The 23,075-nt window shown below is 41.4% G+C and overlaps 2 protein-coding genes across 9 annotated transcripts in view; one reads left to right on the top strand and one right to left on the bottom strand.

Annotated features, from left to right (window-relative positions):
* The first annotated feature begins 73 nt into the window (after window positions 1-73).
* On the top strand, window positions 74-5,900 carry dco (discs overgrown). 4 transcript variants are annotated; one of them, XM_064357628.1, is made up of 8 exons: window positions 77-451; window positions 520-630; window positions 676-1,011; window positions 3,242-3,444; window positions 3,490-3,649; window positions 4,382-4,573; window positions 4,624-4,733; window positions 4,886-5,900. In XM_064357628.1, exons 1-7 carry the CDS (start codon window positions 376-378, stop codon window positions 4,731-4,733), a joined length of 1,188 nt encoding a protein of 395 aa, XP_064213698.1. In that variant the 5' UTR covers window positions 77-375; the 3' UTR covers window positions 4,886-5,900. The 4 variants fall into 4 exon arrangements, with proteins under 4 accessions (XP_064213697.1, XP_015838158.1, XP_064213698.1 ...); XM_008198544.3 differs by having other exon boundaries at window positions 78-451; window positions 4,624-4,729; XM_064357627.1 differs by having other exon boundaries at window positions 74-451; window positions 520-1,011.
* Window positions 5,901-6,426: 526 nt separating this feature from the next.
* spen (split ends) overlaps window positions 6,427-23,075 on the bottom strand; it is a 39,604-nt gene continuing 22,955 nt past the window's right edge. For 2 of the 5 annotated variants that reach the window (XM_015982671.2, XM_008198542.3), the window contains exons 2-13: window positions 21,137-21,194; window positions 20,823-21,086; window positions 19,800-20,765; window positions 17,283-18,688; window positions 10,285-17,222; window positions 10,151-10,222; window positions 9,811-9,938; window positions 9,534-9,709; window positions 9,019-9,479; window positions 8,763-8,963; window positions 7,554-7,715; window positions 6,427-7,501 (exon numbers count right to left, since the gene is read on the bottom strand). In XM_015982671.2, the coding sequence (XP_015838157.1) occupies window positions 7,373-7,501; window positions 7,554-7,715; window positions 8,763-8,963; window positions 9,019-9,479; window positions 9,534-9,709; window positions 9,811-9,938; window positions 10,151-10,222; window positions 10,285-17,222; window positions 17,283-18,688; window positions 19,800-20,765; window positions 20,823-21,086; window positions 21,137-21,180 (10,947 nt within the window). In that variant the 5' untranslated portion in view covers window positions 21,181-21,194 and the 3' untranslated portion in view covers window positions 6,427-7,372. Of the gene's footprint in view, window positions 7,502-7,553; window positions 7,716-8,762; window positions 8,964-9,018; window positions 9,480-9,533; window positions 9,710-9,810; window positions 9,939-10,150; window positions 10,223-10,284; window positions 17,223-17,282; window positions 18,689-19,799; window positions 20,766-20,822; window positions 21,195-23,075 lie in introns of all 5 variants that reach the window. The other 3 variants (XM_015982670.2, XM_008198540.3, XM_008198541.3) reach the window with 2 other exon arrangements.

The following is a 23,075-nucleotide window of genomic DNA, read 5'->3' on the forward strand; positions in this document are numbered from 1 at the left end:
CCGACGTACGTTCGGGCCCGTGTTTATTGTTTGGTGATACGTGACGTCCAAGGTCGCGTCTGTGATGAGCCCAGTGGCGCAAGCTGGCCGTCTATTTCTCAGTTGTTTCGTGTGGTGTGTCACCAAAAGGCCATAATGAAACGCGAAATTGCAAAATTAATCGTTCTTGTTTTGCGTTTTTGACGAATCTGTGATAATTGTGAAATTCTAAACACCCCAACCGCTAGCTGTAAATTCCCTAAAAATAAACAAACGAATTTCTAAGCCTTCTAGTTACGTCAAATTTCCTATGATAGTTGGCTAATATCTATGGCTAATATGGCCGCCTGAAGTACGACAGCATTTCATGTCTTTTGTTGTGTGAAGTGAGGTGGAATGGAGCTTAGAGTGGGCAATAAGTACAGACTAGGGCGCAAGATAGGCTCCGGGTCCTTCGGGGACATATATTTAGGTGAGGCGCGTCCGAAATTCCACTGTAAACAAAGGACCCAAAGTACCACGATTTTGCCCATTTCGCAGGTACCAATATTTCCACGGGGGAGGAGGTCGCAATTAAGCTAGAATGCATCAAAACGAGGCACCCGCAGCTCCACATAGAGTCGAAATTTTACAAAATGATGCAGGGGGGAGGTAGGTATGAGGCCCCAAAAAGTCCCAAAATTCACTCTGTTCCAGTGGGGATCCCCCAAATGAAATGGTGCGGCTCGGAAGGTGACTACAACGTCATGGTGATGGAGCTCCTCGGACCATCCTTAGAAGACTTATTTAATTTTTGTTCACGTCGTTTCTCCCTGAAAACAGTTCTCCTCCTAGCCGACCAATTAATATCACGTACTGACTTCATCCACTCGCGGAACTTCATCCACCGCGACATCAAACCCGACAACTTCCTCATGGGTTTGGGCAAAAAGGGTAACTTAGTTTATATAATCGACTTTGGGCTAGCGAAAAAATACAGGGACGGACGGACCCACCAGCACATACCCTACCGAGAAAACAAAAATCTAACAGGTGAGCCAAGGCCGACTTTCGTAACAATTGCGGAACAATGTTTGCGTCAAATAAGCCTTTAAATCAAAGTGTTGTGAAAAAACTTGCATTTTTTATATACAGGTGTCTGTTTTTTGAGCTCCACCATGGGAACTCAGTTATTATAAGAGATACAGGTCGGTTAAATTAAGGCAAAGGTGCGCATGCTGAACAATTATCTGGAAGAAAATTTATTGGAAAAAAACGGAAATTTGTAATTTCGTTTTTATTTTTTTTTCAAGCAAAAACCAAAAGAACTAGACGTTTTTAACTAGGACGTTCTTCAGGCACTTTTTTATAGGGAATCTAAATCTGTCATCGTATTTTCCAAGACGGTCTTGATGTCAAAGTTACAACACTCAACTTTGGTTTTTCTTATGGAAGCAATATTTGCTTTTTGTATTTTTAAAAAGTTTTTTCATTCCTGATCATTACGACGTATCACATGATATTATCGAATCATACATGCTGATTAAAATAGAGATAAAACATTTTGCTTAGAGTGCTTGGAAAAAATATCAATAATTTTGTTTTGAAGCATACTAGATGTTGGTGGTTTAATTGAATTTGGATCTGGAAGGTTAAAGCATGTAAGATTTGATCAAATCATGTGATACATCTTTCTAATCAGGAACAAAAAGACTTTTTAAAAATACAAGTATCATATTTGGCGACCATAAGAAAAACCAAAGTTGAGTGTTGTAACTCTGACATCAAGAACGCCTTGAAAAAGGCGATGAGAGATTTAGATTTCTTGTAAAAAAAAGAATGTTCTACTTAATCTAGTTCTTTTGGTTTTCGCATAAAAAAGTAAAAATAAAAAGAAAAATTTTTGATTTGTCTCAATAATTTAAAAACTAAAAATGACATCAAATTTTCTTTCAGATAATAGAGTTTTATAAAAGATTTTTTTGTTTCAACCTCTGAGAAGGGGTTAAAAATACGAAAATAAAGTATTTTCTAAAGATTATTTAAAATCGGAAAGAGTTAGAAAAAGATTTAAATAAGAATTGTAGAGCACAAAATTTTTGAAAATGTTTTTTTGACTTTTTTGGATATTATTTAAATTAATAGTGATGTGATTAATTGATTAAAGGTGATTAATTGTTAAAAAAACATTTGATTGCTATGAAAAATTTTCTGCTGAATCCAATAGTCGATTTTGGATTTAAAATTGTTTTTATTATAAGACGTTTTAGCGAAAAATTTAAAAAAATCTAATATTGGACAAATTTTGTCCTTACGTCCTCGAATCTTCCTTCTACATAAAGCTAGAAACTTTATTTTTTTGCAAAAGATTTCTCAGTAAATGCAAAGTTTTACGTAGTTTCACAAAGTTGAGTCTTGATAAAAGGAAACCGAAAAAATTACATTTTTTTGTGAAATTTTAGAGATGTGAAAAAGTTTTTATTAAAAAAAAATACACTCTTACATGATCGAGATGAAATGAAGCTAAGGTTTCAATATTAAGTTAAATCTCTGCGTATTTCTGCCTTTGAAAACATTTCAAGGGCTAAAAATGGTAAATAATTAAAAAATGAATTAACGTCACGCCAAAAAATAGTTTGCAATGAATTAAAATTTGTAATTTTATTCTATTGAGTCACTATTAGGCTTTTGAAATAAGTACTGGAGATAAAAATGTTCTTTTGACTTTTTTATATTATTAGGACTATAAAAGTAAAGGAATGATATTAATTGATAAGTGGCATTGATTATTTTTTTAATTATTTACTACTTTTAGCCCTCGAAATTCGAAATGTTTTCAAAGGCATGTAAATTGCAATTGCTTGGGAGTCTTACAGATATCGAAATGATTCTTGTACCAAAAACTTATTTAAAGTATCTTATCCTCATCTCAGTTATGCAGGAATATATCTTTTTGCAATAAAAAACTTTCTCGCATCTCTAAGATTTCACTACACAAATATGTGACGTTACAAGAAGATGTATTTTTTTTGTTTTTCCTTTATCAAAACTCAACCTTGTGCAACTGCGTAAAACTCTGCATTTAGTGAGGAATCTTTTGCAAGAAAAATGAAGTTTCTAACTTTATCCAGAAGGAAGATACGAGGATGTAAACACAGAATTTGTTCAATTTTTCGCTAAAACAAAAAATTCTTTGACTAAACATTGACTAAAATGCAAGCTTTTGCAACATTTCGATTCCGAAGTTTATGGAAAATAGCTTGAAGGTTAACCCTTGCTTCAGGTACGGCGCGATATGCGAGCATAAACACGCATTTAGGGATAGAACAGTCACGAAGGGACGATTTGGAGTCGTTAGGTTACGTTTTAATGTATTTCAATAAGGGCTCGCTGCCGTGGCAGGGCTTGAAAGCGGCCACAAAGAGGCAAAAGTACGAGAGGATCTCGGAGAAGAAGATGTCCACGTCCATAGAAGAATTGTGCAAAGTATGACCGCAAAATTGATTGACTTTCGCTAATTTTTGGTGGTAGGGCTTTCCGATGGAGTTCCCCACCTACTTGAACTACTGCAGACAGTTGAGGTTTGAGGAACGGCCCGATTATAGCTACTTGAGACAGCTCTTCCGTTCACTTTTCCATCGCCAAGGTTTCACCTACGATTACGTATTTGACTGGAATATGCTCAAATTTGGTTAGTATTTTTCGTGTTGTAATTTTAAATTATGCAAATTAACGAAATTTTTTTTTGCCCGTCCGTAAAACACCTGTTTTGTTACTCGAGTTTGGTAACAGCGTAAAACGCAATTCTTTTGTTTTACAATTGATAATGTTCTATTTATTGTGTGGTAAAAACGTGCCGAGGTTATCAGTGTTGCCACTTTCTCATTGGAATTTGTTTATCTAGTTGGTTCATTAAAATTATTACATTTTTTTCGTCGATTTCAAAATGCAACCATGAAATCTGCCACGGCCTCGAAGATTTGAATAAAACGCACTTTTTATGATGTTTAATTTTACATAACGGGATTGTTGATTATGTTTAAATTAACTAAACAATTTTTTGTTCAGCTTGTTGAACGTGATTTTCTTGGCTTCTTTGTTGCGGAAAATATACTGAAACTTCAATGTGTTTTATAATTAATTGTTTACAACAATTATTGTTTTCAAACAAAACTGATAAAGGAATTGGTTGTGTGGAAAAAATTAGAGGTGTTTGAATTTTTTTATCTTGTGTTGAAATTACTTTTCCGATTGTGCGAAATGAGTTTGGGAAATTGGTTTGTTTCTTCTTACGACATTAATTTAGCAACCCACTTTTCAAGTCTTTTTATTTATGGACGCACCATAAATACATTTAAAAAAATATAAATGTTGAATTAGGAATAAGAAGAATTAAATTAAAGAGTTGTTAATTTTTTGTTAGGGGGCTCGCGGGGCAGCCACTGCGAGGAGAACACCGGCCGTTCGGGCACCCGTTACGGTAGCCACGCGGCTACCCCCGGGGACTCCACTCCCACAGCCCCCCAGAGCCGCACCCGGCGCCCCCACGACCGCATGGACATAGTACCGGCCAACAGCGCCGCCCCCAACCCTCTCGAAGACGTCATCAGTAGCAGTAAGTAATTTTTTCGAGACGCCTTCGCCCCTTTAAGCCCACAATTTCAGACTCGCCCCGTTTGTATGACAGCCACGAACGGCGCGTGTCAATGCGACTCCGTCAGGGGGCCCCCAATGCCTCCACCTCAGATTTGAGCAATTCGAAGCAAGCAAAGTGAGTGCCTATCACGACTTAACCTCATTCATGCGATAACTGACCTGCTTTTTTGTTTTTCTCTTTTTCTTTTTCATTTGTCTTTAATCCATCATCCAATCATCATCATCCTTGAACGATGGGAAACCTATGTGTGATGTTTGTTTGTTTTGGAAGCGCCTCCGGAGTAGCAATGGCGCCCCCCAACCAGACGGCGGGACAAGCAGGCCCGCCTAGAAGAGGAAGCGCCTCCAAAGACCCACCAAGACTTAAAAAGTGAAACAGTGGTGAAGGAGAAGAGGTTTGAGATGTGTGATTTTGTTAAGTTTCGTAACTTTGATTTCGTATGTGCAATGGAATTAATTTCAACTCGTTTTGTGATAATTTTTTACACTTTTTGTCGTTTGTTTTGAGATGAGAGTTGAGGGAATTGAAGTTACGGTTGGTTTTTTCAATTAGAAGAAGAGACAAATTAACTGAAACAAATTGAAACGAAATCTGTTTTACCTGCGGGACTTTTGTACATATCTAGACTGATCAACTATTGTGTATTTTGTTGTATAATAGCATAAGTGTTTAGGTTTCTTTTGTGACCAGTTTGTATAAGAGGAAACAATTAATTAATTAGTTGGTGCTTTGGCATTGACTCAATTTTGTAACAAAAACATTATCACAAGATATTTGTTGATTAGTTGTGATTGTTTTTCGTGACAGTCGTTGTCTCATTGTGTTCTAATTGACTGCATTTCAATGTTTTGTTCCTATGGAAAAATTAAGTTTATAATTTATACAAATATTGTAAAATAATCACAAAAAAACTAGTAATTTAATGTAATTTTGATACAATTAAAATTAACCGCAATTTAGGTTTTTCTAATTCATTTCTAATATTGTATGCTAGATTTACGCGATTATTCTGTAAATAAGAGATGGTCTTAAGTGTTGTACATTATAAATGAAAAATAACCTCAGAATAGTGCATTATTTTGTAAATTTTGCTGGTAAAGAATCTTTTTAAGTACTTAGACTTGAAAATTGAACCACAGTTGTGTATTTACTGTTAGCATTACCACAGCATAATGTTACATGTTTTTTTGTTTTCAAGTGTCAAAAAACAAAAATCATTATTTTTGTTTTATTTGCTGCACTATGTATGTTAATTACGAAATAAAAGTCACTAAAGTTGATTTAACTCGTTCGTGTTATTTGCCACATCCCTTGCCCACAATCCACATTAGCTTTGTCCTGCTGTGTACAATTTGACGTTACGTGCGAAGTAGACTGTACTAAGATTTGAGGTTATGTTGGTGTTAATTAGATAAACCAGGCAAACAATAAAAAAACCGTTCAGTATTCTATGATATAAACATAAATACCACTTCAGGCTTTTATCAGTTGCGACAAATTTGTATAGAGTGAGTTTTTTTGCTTCAAAAGGTTATGTTTGAGTTTTTCAGACGAATCATGTTACGGAGGCCCCCCACGACTATAGAACTGAAAGTGGACGATATTCGCGAGTATGAGTTCATGCGGCAGCAGATAGCCAAGGAGCAGGAGAAGGCGAAGGTCTTTGAGGGGGGCCCAAGTTGGCAGAGCGGCCCCAAGCCGAAGGAGGAAGTTTACGCGAGGATCGGTTACGTGCCCCCCGAGAAGTCAACAGGGGCCCCATGCCGGCCTAATCTTTTGTAGGCGGGGAATTTGAATTGAAATGAGAGACGTTTTGTTGTAATAGTTATAATAATGTATACTCACAATACACAGTTTATGTACAAAATTTACAGTAATATATAGACATCACAATGTTCCCTATATTATTTTTGTAACGCTGGCTAACTCATACTTACAGCCTAGAGTACACTGTACAGAACATCTTAACGATAACTCAAAAAAAGCTTAAAGTAACAAATTAAACTATATTCACATATATATTACATTGTAATTTAAAAAATGATTGATTTCTTCATATAATCATATATGCTACATATTTATATATTATGTCTATATACTTTTTTTGTTTATTTATATTAGCCATATTTTCAAACTACAAACGGGTAACGTTTAATTTGAAATGTACAGCCTTGCTGAAGCCGCAACAAAACTTTGAGATTGCGTTGCACAACTCATTTCCATACTTTCTACAAAATAAACCCAAAAAATAATAACAAAAACTATATAAACGCTCTAGTAGAAAGTATTAAAATAAGAGTCACACGAACGCGCTCGCTGGCGAGCGCGCTCGTGTGATAATAAAATGATAAAAAAATAAACCTAGAGCACCAAAATCCCAAAGTCAAACTTAAAATAACTTTCGCGGCATACTTGCAAATATTGCAAGTATGCCCCGAACGTGTACACGTACGAAAATAAAGATCTTTCAAACAAGAAAAAATTGTATAACTAAATTCAATATGAGATCTTCTTAAATAGGTAGTAAGTTAATTTTAGCGTTTTTTTAATAGTTTTATCATTTTTTTAATAATAGTAAATAACGTTTGTCAAGAAATCACAGTGAAACTTTTAAATATATTTTAAGTAATTCCAGTTTTGGATAACGTCCACATTTCGAGATTTTGCGAAAAAAATCGGTGAGAGTAAGACACACATTGTGGTTAAAGTAGTCATTTCCAGTGTCAGAGTGAACGAAATACTGAAACAATCATGCTATCACACTGTAGTTATTACGATGAGTAGGTGGGCGATGTCGGCCACGCGCTCGAGCAGGCTGGGGGCTATCCGGCGCAGGTTCTCGTTCACGAAGTCGCACGACGGGAAAATGTGCACCACGTAAGCCGGCTGCAAATCAACTCAATTAAAACTGGGACAAAAAAATCAAAAAATAACATACAGGTTGGGTGGTTCCCGGGGCGGCCACGTTCACGATCCCGGCGGCCTGCTTCTGTTGCAAGTAAGTGATGAAACCGTTGGTCAAATTCGTTGATTGTTTAAGTACGTCCATGTGGTCGTGGCCGCAAGGAAGCGCCAAAAGCATGCAGTGCTCGTTCTCCATCTGCAACAACGTGTTTGAATTACCCGCGTTTTTTTAACGGAGGCGGCTGTGCTTTTCGACTTAACCCATTTCCAGCGCAAATAAGTGCATACAAATGACTCAATTGTGCTTAAATGGAGTAAAATAATTAAAGAAAGTGATTTATTTTCAATTAGGTGAGTTGTATGCACAATTATTGATAGATTTTGCAAATTTATTTCAGTTTTTTGTCCTCATATTGGCACCACTTTTTTTAACAAAATGGCCCCTGTGAATTATTCGTTTTGTGTTGTGAGAAAAATTGTTAAAATATGTGAATAAAATGTTTAATACTAAATTTAAAGGGGTCCCACATGGTTCCGGAGACTGGGGGCTCAAAACTAGTCAATGAAATAAGCATAATAATCATCGGTGCCTGCCAGTGTCTTCACCCGACTCAAGAAGCGGCGCTTTCGCCGAAACAGGTAATTATATTTAATGTAATCAAAGATCAAACCTACGGAGGGCTATAACTTATTAAAAAGACAAAACGAGATACAAAGTTGCACCAAAAAAATAGTACGGCAAAATAAATATGAGGGCGCTTCGAGCGTTATACGTGTCGGCGCCAAATCGCTAATTACTGGAAAAAAACGCAAAAGTGTTGAGTTTTGCACTTTTTAACAGCCTCCGAAAAACTCACCACTAAAATTTTCATAAGAAACATGAGAAAAATTGCGCCTCGTCACATGAGAAATATGGGGCAGAGTGCAAATTGCTAACAGTTTGAAATTTTTTTAAATATAAGTTTACAATAAAATGTTTGCATTATGTTTATGTCTTATTATCAAAAATTTAATGCTCTATCTGCCTGAATTTTTTTGTTAGCTATATGTTAACCGTTAAATACAACAACAAATACAACAATTTTTCCAAACTCATTGCTCTGAAAATTTAGACGTTAATAGAACTGCGCTTCTATCGAGGCCAGAAATGTATTTTAATCCGTAGACTAATGGTAACTCATTTGTTAAATAAAACGAGCGGAAAACACGAATTTTTCCATAATTTAAATTTCCCTCAACTCACCTGCATTTTTCTGGCGACTCCCTCAACCTGAGGCGGCTCCAGCCTCATCCTTTGGAAAATCCTCAAGGGTGGAGTCGACCCGTCTGTATTCTTGGGCAAACTGCACTTGGCCACCGAATCATTACCCGAAACGAAATACATTTGAACAGCCGCTTGATCATTCTTCAAAGCTAGCAACCCTTGCCACATGCATGGATATTGCTAAAAATATAACCAAAATGAAAATCTCACCAGGTTTTCCCCCTAGTTAACTCACTTTTAAGAGCATGAAAAGACTTTCGGCTTGCGGTGGCACTTGACTGGCGTGTGGCGGCGTCGCAGCTTGCAGGCCGCGTTGACTGGCGGGTGCATCCACCCCCACATGTCTGGCCACAGCCCCCATGAGATTCCCGGCGGCTCCGAGTCCGGCCCCCATCGCGGGTAAGTGGGTCGACATGGGCCTCTCGGGGGTGCCCAAGGGGCCCATGTGAGCCGCCAGAGCCGAGTGCGAGCTGAGGGGCCGGTCCGGTTGCATGCTGAGGGGGCGTTCGGGGGCCCCCAACGCCGCCATGTGGGACATGGACCGGTCGTTGGGGAGGGCTGTGAGCGAGGTGTGGCTCGTAAGGGGGCGGTGGGCAGGTGGGGGCTCGGCCGTTTGTTCGTAGTAACGACCGGTGGAATGGTAGTGTTGCATTCGCGCAGTGTGCACGTTGTAGACTTGGCCGACTTGAGGCGAATCTAATTGGGGAAAATTGTAGAAAACAAAGTGGGTTGGGGTGGGGGAAATAATACCTGTTGTTCTGTCATGGGGTGAGTGGAGGCTATGGGGTACGGCCGCAGTTCGACCCGTCAAGGCCAGGCCGACTGAGCCAGGGCGGCGCAGTTCAAGGGGTGGTGATGTCACAGGGGCTTCTTCACCCTCTTGGCCGTCGCCTGATTTTTCCAAAGTGCCGGCTACCATAGGCGAGCTATAAGCAATAATACATTCGGTTTTAAATTTTCCAGTTTCAAAACGAGAAATTATTGGGTGATATTGGGAGAAATTTTATAATTTTTTTCGGTAACTTACCGAGATAAATGGTAGGGTTGCTGCCGCATCAGTTGGTACATATGGGGGTGGATGTAATGGCCGGGTGGAAGGTCGTGTGGGGGCCGCAGGGGCACCGCACCCGGCGGGAAATGCGCAATGGCTTCACCCTGAAAAAGCCATCAAGTAATGATAATGATTCAGCAGACTTAGATTAACATAGAGTTTATGCTAAACACTCGAAAACACCCTGTGTAGTGATCCATTGTCGACAATTTTGATAGAATTTTTCCTAAAAAAATCTGTCTTGAATTTTTTATGGAACCGCACTACGCATGGAGTTTCAGTTAAAATCATCAAATTTCGAGAAAAAGACAATCACCTGAGGTGATGGTGAATTTTGGTGAGCCGGCGGAGGACTCCGGCTCCGATTATACAAATTCCTCTCCCCATGCTGCATGTTAGTAAGAAAAAAAACGTTAGTCACTTCTACTGCAAAGCTCTAACTCGACTTACCAAACTCGCCTCGTACGCGGGCATCGGTACGTGTCTCAGCTGGCTTTGGGGCGAGAGATTGGATCTCGGGCCGAGGATCACGTTCGATAGCGACACATCGATCTTCGGGGGCTCCATCACCCCCTTGGGGTGTGGTGGTTGTACGATTCTGTTCTGACTAGCCCCCAAGCCTGGCATTGGGCCTTTGTTTAGTGGAGGACTTGCCACCGATCCAGTCAACATTTGTTGTTGGTGAACTGGTTTGGCTTTGTTGATGACGGGTTGTTTGATTGGTGGCTGTTTCAAGTTGATGATTTGTGACTGTGTGGTGAGGATCGGGTTCATCATTTGTTTCTGATTCAAGGCTGCCATCTGATTGGGTGATAGTTGGGGTTTGGTTAGGGCTTTGGTGAGTACGTTTACTGCGACGGTGTGACGGGGGGATAGGTGGGCTGCAGTGTAAGTCGGCATTGATACGTTCACGTTCAAAGCCTGGCTTAGGGGTGTGGTGGGTTTGGATAAGGGGGGTTGGATTGTGACAGGTTGGCTTGTCACAATGATACTCTTTTTGGGAATGGGTTGAGGTGGGGGTTGTTGTTGTTGTTGCTGTTGGGAGACTACAGCTTTGGCAGCCTGTGATGATAGGACGTGAGCTTTCAGGCTCTGTGGTTTAGGTTTTGGTTGTTGTGGCGATGCGATGACTGATTGTTGTTGAGCTTCGGCTGTTTTGAGCATTGGTATGTAACGGCCTTCTTCACATTCTCTCATTGGAGTCAAAAGACCGGTCACTGGATCGATCAAATTCGTCGGTTCTTGCATTTCGCCTTTGACGCGTCTTAACATTTTAACTTTGAGGCCTTCATGCGGAGGTTCTTTAATTCCCTCTTTCTCCACTTCTTTAGGTTTCTCAATTTCGGTCAAATCACTCTCAGACCTGGTCTCCGAATCGGTTTTAGATTTCTCCTCAGAGGAGTCCTCAGACGGATCAGAGGCTCTCCTATCCTTTTTCCGACCACCTCTTGGCGATTTTCTTGGAGTTTCGGGGCTAGGTTTATTAACCACAGCCTGGCGTGTTGACCTTCGTGCGTTTTGATTCGACCTAGTGACCACCGTATTCCTCACAACATCTTCGATTGTATCATCAACCGTATTCCTCAAAACGTCACGTTCTTGCAATCTCCTAGACTTTCTAGTGTTTGCAACCGGCGACAGGAACTCTTCTTTGGTTTCAGGCTTAGGTGACGGCTCCTTAACAACATCTTTACTAACTTCCTTGACTACAGCTTGAGTGTTGACTGCAGCCGGCGATTTGATAGTCAAAATCAGTCTTGGCCGTTCCTTATTTTCGTCAGAGTCATCTCTAAATTCGTAAACATCAGAAGTAACATCAGACTCAGATTTTGATAATTTTCGTTCGCCCTTTTGCCGACAACCGCCGCGTCCACCACGTTTAGCAACAGTGGTAGTAACCACTTCTTTGACGGGTTTACCGCGACGGTTTTGCATACCACCACGAGTTTTTCGGCCTCTGGCCCGACCTCCTCGGCGGCCGCCACGTCCAGCTGTTTCTTTGTCGTCATTTTCCGTAATATCGTCCATTTCGTCACCGACTTCCTCTTTTTTGGACGAATCGTCTGATTTTTCATCGGTTTTGGATTCGTCTAACCAATCGTCTTTGCCGGTTTCGCTGCTATGGTCGGAAAGTTCGTCAGCGGAACATAAAATCTTGATGACTGAGTCGATATTAACTTCTTTGGCCGACCAATAATCACTATCTTCTTTGTTGTCGAGAGGATCATCCTTATTGGTCAAAATTTCGGCACTTGACCTTTCTTTACTTATGTCGCTTATGCCACTCTCAGTGTCGGCTTTTTCCTCCTCTTGGTCTTTAACAGTAGAGAGTGGAAGCGTTTCCAGTTTTGGTTTGAGATCAGGTAGAGTTTCTTGGACTTTTTCCTCAATTAACTTCTCTTCAACTTGTTCCTTTTTCGTTTCAACTTCCTCCTTAACGTCGGTTTCCTTCTTGAGGGTCAAATTCAACTCTTCAGTAACTTTTTCTATGGCTAGTTGTTGTTGTTGTTGTGGCGATGGTGGTGGTGGTGGTGTAGGTTCCTCAATTTCAGGTTTCTTTTCGGGCTCTTTGGGTGTTTGGACAATCACCGGACTCGGTGTTGATGTCCTGATCTCCGTTTCTGGTGGTTTTTCTTCCTTAATTTCTTTAGTTTGTTGAATAACAGCAGGCTGTGTAACCTTTATTTCTGGTATCGTTACTAATTTTGGTGGTGTTTCTTTAATAACCGGCATAAATGGTTTCGAAGTGGGTAGTTGACTGGTTGACATTATTATGGTTGGTTTCGGAACGCTACTTTGGCTGCTGGTACTATATGGTGTTGGTGGTAGCTGCCTCGCAGGCATGAGGAGTGCTTGAGGTGGTAGCGATCGAACCATTCTTGGTGGACTTTGAACGATATTTGGAAAGTGGGGAGTAATATTTGACGTTGTTTGGAAAACCATTCGTGGCCTTTCTTGGGGTCGAGGATCAGAAGTCGAAACTAAAACTGGGGGCTCTAAACTGTGGGCGATTTTAGCCTGCGGTAACAAAACCGTGGTTGCTTGTAACGGTTTCGAAACCATGATAGGTGTTATAGGAAGCCGACTTAGAGAGAGATTGGTGCTTGTTGTGACTTTTGGTGAATCAGGTGTGCTAGTTTTGGGCGCGCAGACGGGCATTTGTATCTTTTGGTTTGTCAACACTGGATAGGTTTGAATTTTAATCGGCTCAGCCGAACTTATTTGTGGATGTTCCTGTTTCGTCAGTGCTGCCAACGGCGGATATGCCGGTTCAGTGATTTTAACAATTGGGGGACTACCATAAGTACGTATTTTCGGTTGGTTGGCCTGATCATCCTTCTTTTCAATATTCCAAGCTTGCGAAATTACTGATCGCGGCTGTTCAGGCAACATCGGTAAACTTAGAGACACTTTGGGTTCCTCGGGTCGTTTTATTTCGTTTTGGACCGAAACTTGTGGCTTAATCGGGGTTAAAGATGGCGGACTTCCGATATTAGGTGTTGCTTTTGTTTCTGGCCGATAGAAAGACGGTAGTTCTGGGGCTTTCGGCTGTTCGGTAATTTCCGGTGTTTTCGGAGGTTGGTCAAATCGATTCGAAGTTTCTTCCGCTTCTTCAGTGTCTGTGTCAATTTGCAATTCGTGTTCGCTTTGCGGCGTTTCAGGTTTGACGTCAATATCATTCGCGCTCAAACTTTGGACCGCTTGTCGCATTTCTTCATCATCTTGAGCTATATTGCCTTCACCAAGATTCGAGGATTGGTCATTAGTAGAACTGATCTCTTCCTCATTGTAACATTCATCGAATTGTCCGCTCCCAAAGCTTTCACCGAGAAGGGCTGCCACGGCATCTTCGGTTTCTTCTTGCGAGATAACAACACGAGGTTTTTCTTCACTTGATTCAGGTGCGGGTTCGGGTTTGGTTTCCTCAACCTGTTTTGCCACTTCTTTCGGTGGTTCAAACTCGGAAATTGATTTTACAGCGTTCTCGTGCAGTTTCTCATCGATTTCGGTGCCAAAGCCAGGAATAAGCTTATCCCTTTTCTTCTCTTTGGACGTAGTAGGGGTTTTCGGAATTGGACTTATTAAAGCTTCTCTTGGTACCGGAGATATGGAGAAATCGAGACTGGATGATGATTTATTTTGAGGAGGACTCGGTGTCGGGTCTGTTAAATTCGGAAGACTCTTGCTTTCTTCACTCTCGACTTTGATTTCCTCAGGAGGAGTCGTCGGTTCTTTCTTTACTTCGGTCTTCACCTTGTTCTTATCGTGGTGATGGTGATGGTGGTGTTTCTGTTTCTCCTCCTTGCTCTTCTTGCGTTTCTTCTTCTTTTCGCGTGGTTCTTTCCGATCCTCCTTCTTCTCATGAATTTCGTTTTCGTTAAAACGGAAGGAATCATCAGTTGTGTCGTGACTAGCATCGATTTCATTTTTATCAATTTCTTCCATACTGTCGTCCTTGATATTCGCCTCTAGTTGTTTGCCCATATCAGCATAATCCATACTGTTTTCATTGATTTGCTCGGAAGCAGCTTCTTCTTGAAGCCTTCGTTCTTTTTCGCGACGTTTCCTCTCTTTGCGTTTGCGATGTTCTTCTTTCGATTCGCGCTCTTTTTCCAGTTTTTCAGGTTCGCGATCAGAGTCACTAGCATAGACCGAGCTTTGGATATTAGTGTCCCCAAATCGGTCCAGAAAGTTGGGTTTGTGGTCATCTGATTCCTTAACCCCACTTTCCGAATCTTCAGACAACGATCCGAATATATTCTCCATTTTCCCATCACGTTTAAGATCAGATTTGAGATCAGACTTATTCTTCTTCGATTTTTTCGACTTGTCCCGCTCATCCTTGGGTTTATCCCTTTTCTTATCCTTCTTACTGTGCTGTTTCTTTTTCTCGTGGTGCTTCTTCTCTTCTGTGAGAATCCCATCAACGACTGTCTCAAGTTTATTACATTCTTCGCTGCTCAGTGAGTGTTTTTGGCGTTTCTGCTTCTTCTTATGCTTTTTCCTCACTTCAATTCGTTCCTTCTTATCATTGTTTTCATCAGCCGAAGAATTCTCAATGAATGAATGTCTATTATTGAATCGTTCAGTTTTTATGTCAAGCAACGGCGAACTCGAATCGCCAAAGATCTGAGCATTCATCTGATCAACGATCGTTTCTTGGTGTTTATCCCTCGCCTTTTTGATAATCCGATTGAACTCGTCTTTGACTTTCGCAAAGGGCTTATCCTCCGAATCGGCAAACCCTTGATCGACCTCATTATCCGAGAAGATCTCCGATTTGATCGGATTCTTCTTCAACTCATCGTCAGACGTATCGCTCGTGATTCGAGACTTGGAGCCCTTTCGCTGCAATTTACTCTTAACGCGGTCATCCTCGCTGGTTTCGTTGTGCTCAGACTTGATTTGCCTCGGCCTTTCTGAGTCAGAATCGCTGTAAATTTCGCGTTTCTTATGACTCTTCCTCGGCTCATCCTCATCCGAACTCATGATCAGCATTTTGTTCCCTCGTTTCGTTTTGTGATCGATTTTATCGCTTCTTTCGCGATCCGAATCCGAGTCTTCGTCCCACGAAGTAGAACGTTTCTTCTCCTCACGTTTGGCTCGACTTTGCTTCAACTGACTAAACTTGGCCTTAATCTTCTCCTGGCGTTTTTCCTCCTCTTGTTTTTGCATATTTTTGCAACTGCGGGCTTTGACTTTATCATACATGGAAATGTACGCCGGTTCGTCGTCCACAATATCAAAAATTGAATGTTTCTTTGGTTCGTCGGAATCGGAATTGTCGGAACTATTCTGTGTCAGTTTTCTCGTCCGGTCTTTCTTTTGACATTTTTTATCTTCACTGCGCGAGTCTTCACGCGATTTGCTCTTTTCCAAGTGTTTGTCTTTCTTAGTTTCGGATTTTTTCGTCTCGTCTTCTTCGAGTTTCTTCTTGTCTTTACTCTCTTTGCGTTGTTTCTGCTTCTCGACTTCTTCATTCGAACGTAAGTCGAGTCGAGCTAGGAAATCCTTATCTGACAATTCTTTGCCAGGGCTTTTCGGTGTTGTAGGAGATTCGCGACATTCCTTCTCCCGACTTTTACTCTTAATTTTGTGTTTCTCCAATTTTTGTTTATTTTTGTGTCTCTCGTCCCGATCTTTTTCTTTTGTGTTGTTATGCTTGACTTTGTCGTCGTAGACTTTTGTGTTGTTTTTATGTTTACTCTTGGCTTTTTCGTCGGATCGTGTGCTGTCTTTGGAGTCTCGCCTTTCGGATAATTTCTTATGGTCTTGACTCAGTTTCATCTTCTTCACTTCATCCAAATGTTCGACTGAGTCATGAGCACTGAGGCGCCTTTTAATCCCGATGTTTGCCGGTAAACTATTGTTACGTTCTTTTCGTTTGCTGGGATCTATTTTAGCGATATTCTCGTAGGATTTGTTGCGGTCGAAGTCGATACTCATGTGTCTGCTTTCGACCTTTTCAAAGTTTTTCTTTTCGTGGATGTTGTTATCGCGATTTTCCTTGACGCTTTCCTTTCTCCTTTCGGCATCTCTTTCAATGTGGTGTCGGTTTTTCTCGTGGCTACTTCTTGATTCGTGCTCTTTGGTGTGATTGTTATCTCTATGTTTGCTCTCACTGTGATTCTCCCGATGCCTGTGGTCGTCTTTCCGTTTCTCGTGATTGTCCTCTTTGTGTTTCTTTTCTTCTTCCTTTTTGCGCTCCCGCTCTTTTTCTTTTTCTTTTTCGAGCTTCTCCTGTCGCTCTTTCTCCAAACGTTCCTCTTCTTCCCGTTCCCGTTTTTCTTTCTCCTCGAGTTCCTTCTTTTCCTGCTCTTCTTTTTCGCGACGTTCTTTCTCTTTCCTTTCTTTCTCTAACTCGCTTTCACGTTCCAGTCGTTCCCGTTCGAGTTTCTCCTTTTCAAGTCTTTCTTTCTCTTGTTTCTCTTTCTCCAAGCGCTCTTTCTCGTCACTGTCTTCCTTTTTCGCGTCACTATTTCGTCGCGTTTTCACATCACTACCGCTACTGCTCGAGTCCCTCCGATTTGTGACTTTGTCACTAGGTTTTTCACTCGGTTTTGTTTTGACACTAGTTTGGGTCGTGGTCGTCGTCGCCGTCGTCACCACCGCACTTGTATCACTCGGAATGTTGACGCTGTTCTTTTCACTAGTTTTTATCACTACACCACTTCTATTTACATTCACTTTACTAGATGTTCGATTATCACTAGCGACACTCGCGCACGGTTTCAGTCTGGTATCACCGTGGTTGGTGCCCCTGGTTATTGTACTTGTCGTCGACGCCGGTGAGGGTGCTGCTGTTGACGTCGGAGTGGTGGGGGTGAGACTCGGAGGGTGACTCGGGAACGGGTACTGGAGACCTTTGGCCGCCGTCACGTTGGTACCTGTGAAAAATCGCCAAATATAGTAACTATTATTTTTACCAATGATCACATTTAACTTACCAGTTGACCTCGGTGATAGCATTGTGGGTGTTTTAGGTAGCTGGGTTGCTGTAGGTACTGTCGGTGGTAATGTGGGTATTGAAATTTGGACACTTGTCGTGACCCTTGGAAACGCACTAAAATCCTTCGGTTCGTATTTCTCCCCCACGTTCTCCAACCGTTTTAAATCTTCATCGAAGACACTCCTTTTTGCCATCACAGACTTGACGATTTCACTTGGTTGGACTTCTTTCAAGTCCAAGTCGAGTAGCTTATGCCTCGACCTGAACTTTTCCCTTGTGGCGTCCAACTTAGCCAACGCTTCGCCTCCTGCAGCACTTAATGCGCGACTCCCAGACCATTTTTCGTATTTTTCGACCAGTGATCGTATCCGTTCGTCTAGTGACGGACTTGGTGGGGTGATGTCACTACTGTCGCTCGAATTTGAGCTCAGACTTGGCGGTCGTGGGGGCGGCGATGCCGGCGGGGGCACGGGGACTGGACTAGGTGGTTTAGGGTTGGAGATGCGGGGGCTAGTAACGGGTGGTGGACTAGATAGAATGGTGTCTTTCTGGCCTTTGATTCCTGCGACGGAAACGCTTCCGCGATTCATCACTTGAGCGGCGAATCGAGGCAGGGGGAGTGTGAGGGGGCCTTCGCGTTCCCTCGGGACGCGTCGGGGCTCACTCGGAAAGTGTTCGGGCCGTTCGTCGACTAGGGGAGTCCCCGGTCGAGATCCCCCGACGCTTTCCGACCCGGAATGGTCGTAGTGATGAGTCCTTGAGGAGTCACTCCCTGCGGTCTTCCTCCTTTTGCAAATGGCATGGGGAAGATACCGGTCGTGTGCTAGGTGTTTGTTGTCCACTGATGGTCTTCGATGGTGTTTCAAATTCGGATCGGACAACCTCCTCACTTCCATCACTTTCCGGTGATCGCGATTAGCTTCGATTATCACATCACTAGGTACCGAGTTTTCGAGTAAGTCCAATTTCAGGCGTTTTTTCGGACTTATGAGCTCGTCTCCAGAGCTGGGGCACTCTTCGAGTTGTTCAAGTAGATGGACTCGTTCTTTTTGTAAATTTCTTAGTTCGGGTTGAACGAACTGAGTGCCGGAATGGTCGTTGACGATCGGTGGTAGGGTCTCCACATTTGAGGGGCTAGTATAGGGATATTCGTGTTCGTAGCCGTCTTCATGAGACGCCCCGGAGCCTTGACTAAACTCGTCGTAGTTCCGGAAGTGGCGTTCCGGGCCGTATTCTCCGGTTTGGTCGTAGTAGTCGGAAAACCGGAGGCGGGAACGCGAACCGGTCCCGCGTGGAGTTACAGATCCCGGAGTTCCGGGCGAAGGGATGGCGGCAGGTTGGCTGGGGGCCACACTGGAGCGACTGCTGTACGAGGCGGTGCGGGGGCGGGTGGGAGTCTCATATCTGAAACAGAAAAGTATTGAAATTGCCATTAAAACACTAAAACTTTGATCACGAAATCTTAATTTTGCGTTCTTCCTCTCTTGTCTCGTTGCAATTTGTGGCATTTTAATGATTATAATTAAAATCTTGTATACATCCTTGACGTGAGTTGTAATTATTTGTTATTAAATGTTCCATATCCTGGATAAATTACAAAGTGAGGTAGATATCTACTGCTATTCGTTTATTTTTTGAATTATTTATTTTTATTGATAATCCTTGAATGTTTGATCTATTGGAAAATCGCATATGGTAATCTAGTTGGCATTGATAATTCCATAAATAAAGAATTTTTCAAACACCTACGAAATTCGTCTTGCACTTTCGCTTTCAAACAATGCATTTGTTGTGTACCGACACTGATAATAATTTATCAAAAATAAAATTTTTAGATAAAGTGAATAAATCTTTCCAAGTGCGACTAATGTACTGTTGATGTGTTTTTGCTTGTGTTAATAAGTCTTTGCCCTGGTCGGCAAATAATGAAACAATGAAAGAAAACGGTCAACTCTGTGAATAAATTATAAAATGAAAGGCAAATTACGGCGAAGGCCTTAGTTGAAGAGTTAAGAGCGAGATTACGGTGACTTCCAAACAAGGTATTAAGGGAACTAACTTTATGATCTTGTTCAGTGTCCTGATTTATTAATAAAGCCATTGATAAGTGTTACAGAGAGATAAAATAAATTCCAACTAGAGCTAAATTAAAAATGGCATAAAAAATTAATGAACTAGAAGAGTCCTACAATGATGTAAGCGTTTTATAGGTTTAGAACAGGTTGTGGAGTAAGACTGTTATGCATAAAATACAGTTAGAAACAAAATTATGTTCCAAAGGTCGACAACACGTCGATAGGTTATAAATGGAATAAGGAACGATAAAATAGTCATAAATATTTCGTTTCAGAATTTATGACTAAAAAAACAACAAGTGAAGAAACAGGAAAACAAAATTTTAACCACTTGGTTAAACCACTTATTTTGATTTTTAATTTTACAAATGTTTGCCTGGATTATTTCGTACACCTTCCAAACTTTTGGTAAGAAATGGTCAATTTTGCTCAAATTGTACCTTGAAAATCTGTTGGTGGTGGCATCGAAAGTCCTCGAGACCGAATCCCGCCTCTCCTCGAATCCCGTCCTGTCCATGGGCGCGCCTGCTTGTTTTTCCAAGTGTTCGAAGAAGGATTCCTGACATTCCCTACTGGCAAAATCCACTTGTATTTTATTCCCTTTCAAACTAAACCCCCGCATTTTATTAACCGCCAACTGCGCCCCCACCACTTGCTCATAAAACACCAACGCCTGTCCCTTGTCCCTATCCACGTGCACTTTACTAATCGCGCCGAACTGCTCGAACTGTATCCTCAGGTACTTCTCATTGCAATCGAGCACTCCATCAACCCACACACAATTCGTCGGCATCGATTTCCCGAATCCCAACTTAATCCGATTATTCCCCAAATGTTCACCATCCATGGCCCTTATGGCCTTCACTACACTCACGATGTCCGAATATTGACAGAACGCGTACGAACCCACAGCCCCCTGTTTCTTGATATCGATTTCAATGATTTCGCCGAAGAGGTCGAAGTGTTTCCTGAGATCAGAAGCGGTAACGTCCTTTTCCAAGTTACCGATGAAGAGCGTCCGCGTGGCCTTTGGGTGGAACTCATCGATTTCGGCCTCGTAGGGTCGCAAGTCGTTGTCTTCGACATCGTAGCCTTGGTAGGGCTCCACTTCGATTTTGCACCCGAAGAACAGTTTATCGTAGCTGACCTCCAGGGCCTTTTCCACGTCTTCGGGCTTTTTGAAGCAGACGATCGCGTAGCGATCGGCGCCCTGGCCTACGACTTTGACCCACGTCACTTTGCCGTGTTTTTTGTACTCGTGGAAAAGGCCGTCTTTCAGCGACGTGTCCGAAGAGCGCGGTGGCAAGTTCTTCACGCGGATGGCCACCGGGCGCTTTTCGCTGCTCGAGGAGGTGTCGTGCGAGGTGGACGACGTCGACGAGCTGCTGCTGCTCCGCGAACGAGACCTGGAGCAAGGGAAAAATTTAATTTCTCGCTGGATTGACAGTTGGGTCGTTATTTACCTCGATGGTGATCTGCTGGATGTGCTCCCCGAAGGTGACGGCGACCGACTTCCCGATCTTGATTTCGTTTTTTTCTTTGTACTTGTTTGTTCGGACGACCGCCTCTCGTTGGTATCCGAAGGTGTCGATACATACCCTGTTTCATTTTGACTATTGTACCTTGTCGAGTCATACGATGACCATGTATTATTGAGTGTCCTATGAGATCGATCCATGATTGCATTGTAGGGACCATTTCTATAATTTCGATCCCTGTTGCGTCCCCTACAATTATCATGGTAGTTCGTTCGACGGATAAATTCACCTTCGGTTACCCTGTTATTGGGTCTCTCGTAGAAGCGGTCGCCGAAATTCGCATGTTCTTCTGTCGACCTACAACACACAAAAAAAACACACTTCAACAAAAAGATCCGACGAAATTTTCTTACACCACTAGACACGTTTTTTTTATGGAACAGACTGTGCATCCAATAAATAAAATTTAATTTCCGCTATTTTGCAAAAATCTCATTCCAGTAAATTAATATTACGCAAAATCAATAAAGCTAATTGGATTTATCTGCAAACTTCCAATTTATACTAATACACATGATTGATTTAAAATTAAAATAACGCCGAGTTGTTTTGAATTATTAAACCACATCAACCTGTCGTAATAACGGTAATATTTATTAACTCTTGTAGTAAGAAAACGTACCAACAGTAACAACAAACTGTTTTGAAATAATAACATAATCACATTTTCAAGTTTTGGAACCACAGTTATGCATTTTCAATTGCACTGTAAACGGAATATATGGCTATTGTTGAAAAAAAAAATTAGGTAATCATTTTCCCTACACGTAAAACGTCACATCCGCCGTTATCATTAATTTTACGTTTCGTTTTACGACTCAAATCAGTGGTCGTACCAACACGCATTAATTAGAACGAAACAACATCTATTTAATTGTTGGTGAGAGTCAAAGTAGCGCAAAAAACCTCTTTTTAACCCTCGATAATCGTTTCTAGTTCCACCTTTCATTAAATTTTCTCACAGGACTTACCAACAATTCGAAAAATTCAAACACAAAGTTTAACGCAACGAAACCTACTGGACAACAATTCTATCGGTTAAATAATGCGATAAACTATCGAAAATTTTGATAACATAGTTTAATATTGGTTTAGGTATTGTGTCAAAAATTTCGCTGATAAATTAAATAAACAATCAACAAAATTGTCCAAGGAGAAATGACAGTTTTCCGGTTAGATTTGCGTGTGAACTTCTCAAATTTCAATTAAACGCACGGTGCGTTGAAAATTAACAATGATAATTACAGTTAATGGGGTCATTTTCGGTGATTACGTAATTAAAAAAATCAAAATTGCCCTTGTGAGTGGCTATATAACTTAAACCTGGGCCAAAATTTCCCACAAAAATGGCAAAGTTTGTGCGCATTCTCTTCCTCGCGTTTTTCATTCTTTTGGTGAGTTGATAGTTTGTGGGAATTGTTTTTTGTAAATTTAGTTAGGTCGGAGGTGAGGCAATGCCTCAACAACCCCCACGTATGCCCCAAGTTCCGACCCAGGGTATTCCGATGGGTCCGGGAATTCCGGGTGGTTACGGGAGCGTTCCAAACATGGCAGGGAAAACTGGAGGAACTCAGGGATAAATTGTGAAATAAATACAATAGCAATAAATAGCAGCAAGGCAAGTTTTGTTTTTTTTTGTGAAAAACACCACAAGGTTAGGCTCCATTTCCTCGTTCGAGTCAGGTTTTCCTTTGATCGTCTATTAATCGTGATAACCTCGGAGTTAAAGGGCAACGCCGTGCTTGTTTTACAGAAATTTTGTAATAGTACACGAAAGGGCGACATTGCATCGTGGCACGTTTAAATTATTCAACGTGAAAACACAACAAGTGTTCCTCTATTCGACAAAAATGGCAAAAGGCAATTAGCATATCACGTTAGCGTTTCTTAAAAGTCGATCGCTAACTGTTAACTTTAACGGTTTTAATTCAACCCAACCAACAATAAAAAGAACACGAACGAGCCGATGGGATTTATCACAGCTAAGGTCACATGTTCACGGATTTCGGTCAAACTGAACTAGAATCCCGAATTTTTGACGGACGCTAGGTGAAAATCCCACCTTGTCAGCCTCTGCCACATCAAAGATCCACACTAATTGGATGGGAGTGGTTGAAAAACCATTCCATTTAATTATCTCCTAACCACTCCACTGATTACATGGACATGACGTGACAG

This window comes from Tribolium castaneum, chromosome 6, assembly GCF_031307605.1.
Source record: "Tribolium castaneum strain GA2 chromosome 6, icTriCast1.1, whole genome shotgun sequence".
Lineage (NCBI taxonomy): Eukaryota > Metazoa > Arthropoda > Insecta > Coleoptera > Tenebrionidae > Tribolium > Tribolium castaneum.

Bases quoted from the DNA above. Each gene is read 5' to 3' on its own strand.
- dco (XM_015982672.2), top strand. From the start codon at position 376: ATGGAGCTTAGAGTGGGCAATAAGTACAGACTAGGGCGCAAGATAGGC. The intron at 3,445-3,489 runs GTATGACCGCAA...TTTTGGTGGTAG, and splicing joins CCATAGAAGAATTGTGCAAA to GGCTTTCCGATGGAGTTCCC. The intron at 3,650-4,381 runs GTTAGTATTTTT...ATTTTTTGTTAG, and splicing joins CTGGAATATGCTCAAATTTG to GGGGCTCGCGGGGCAGCCAC.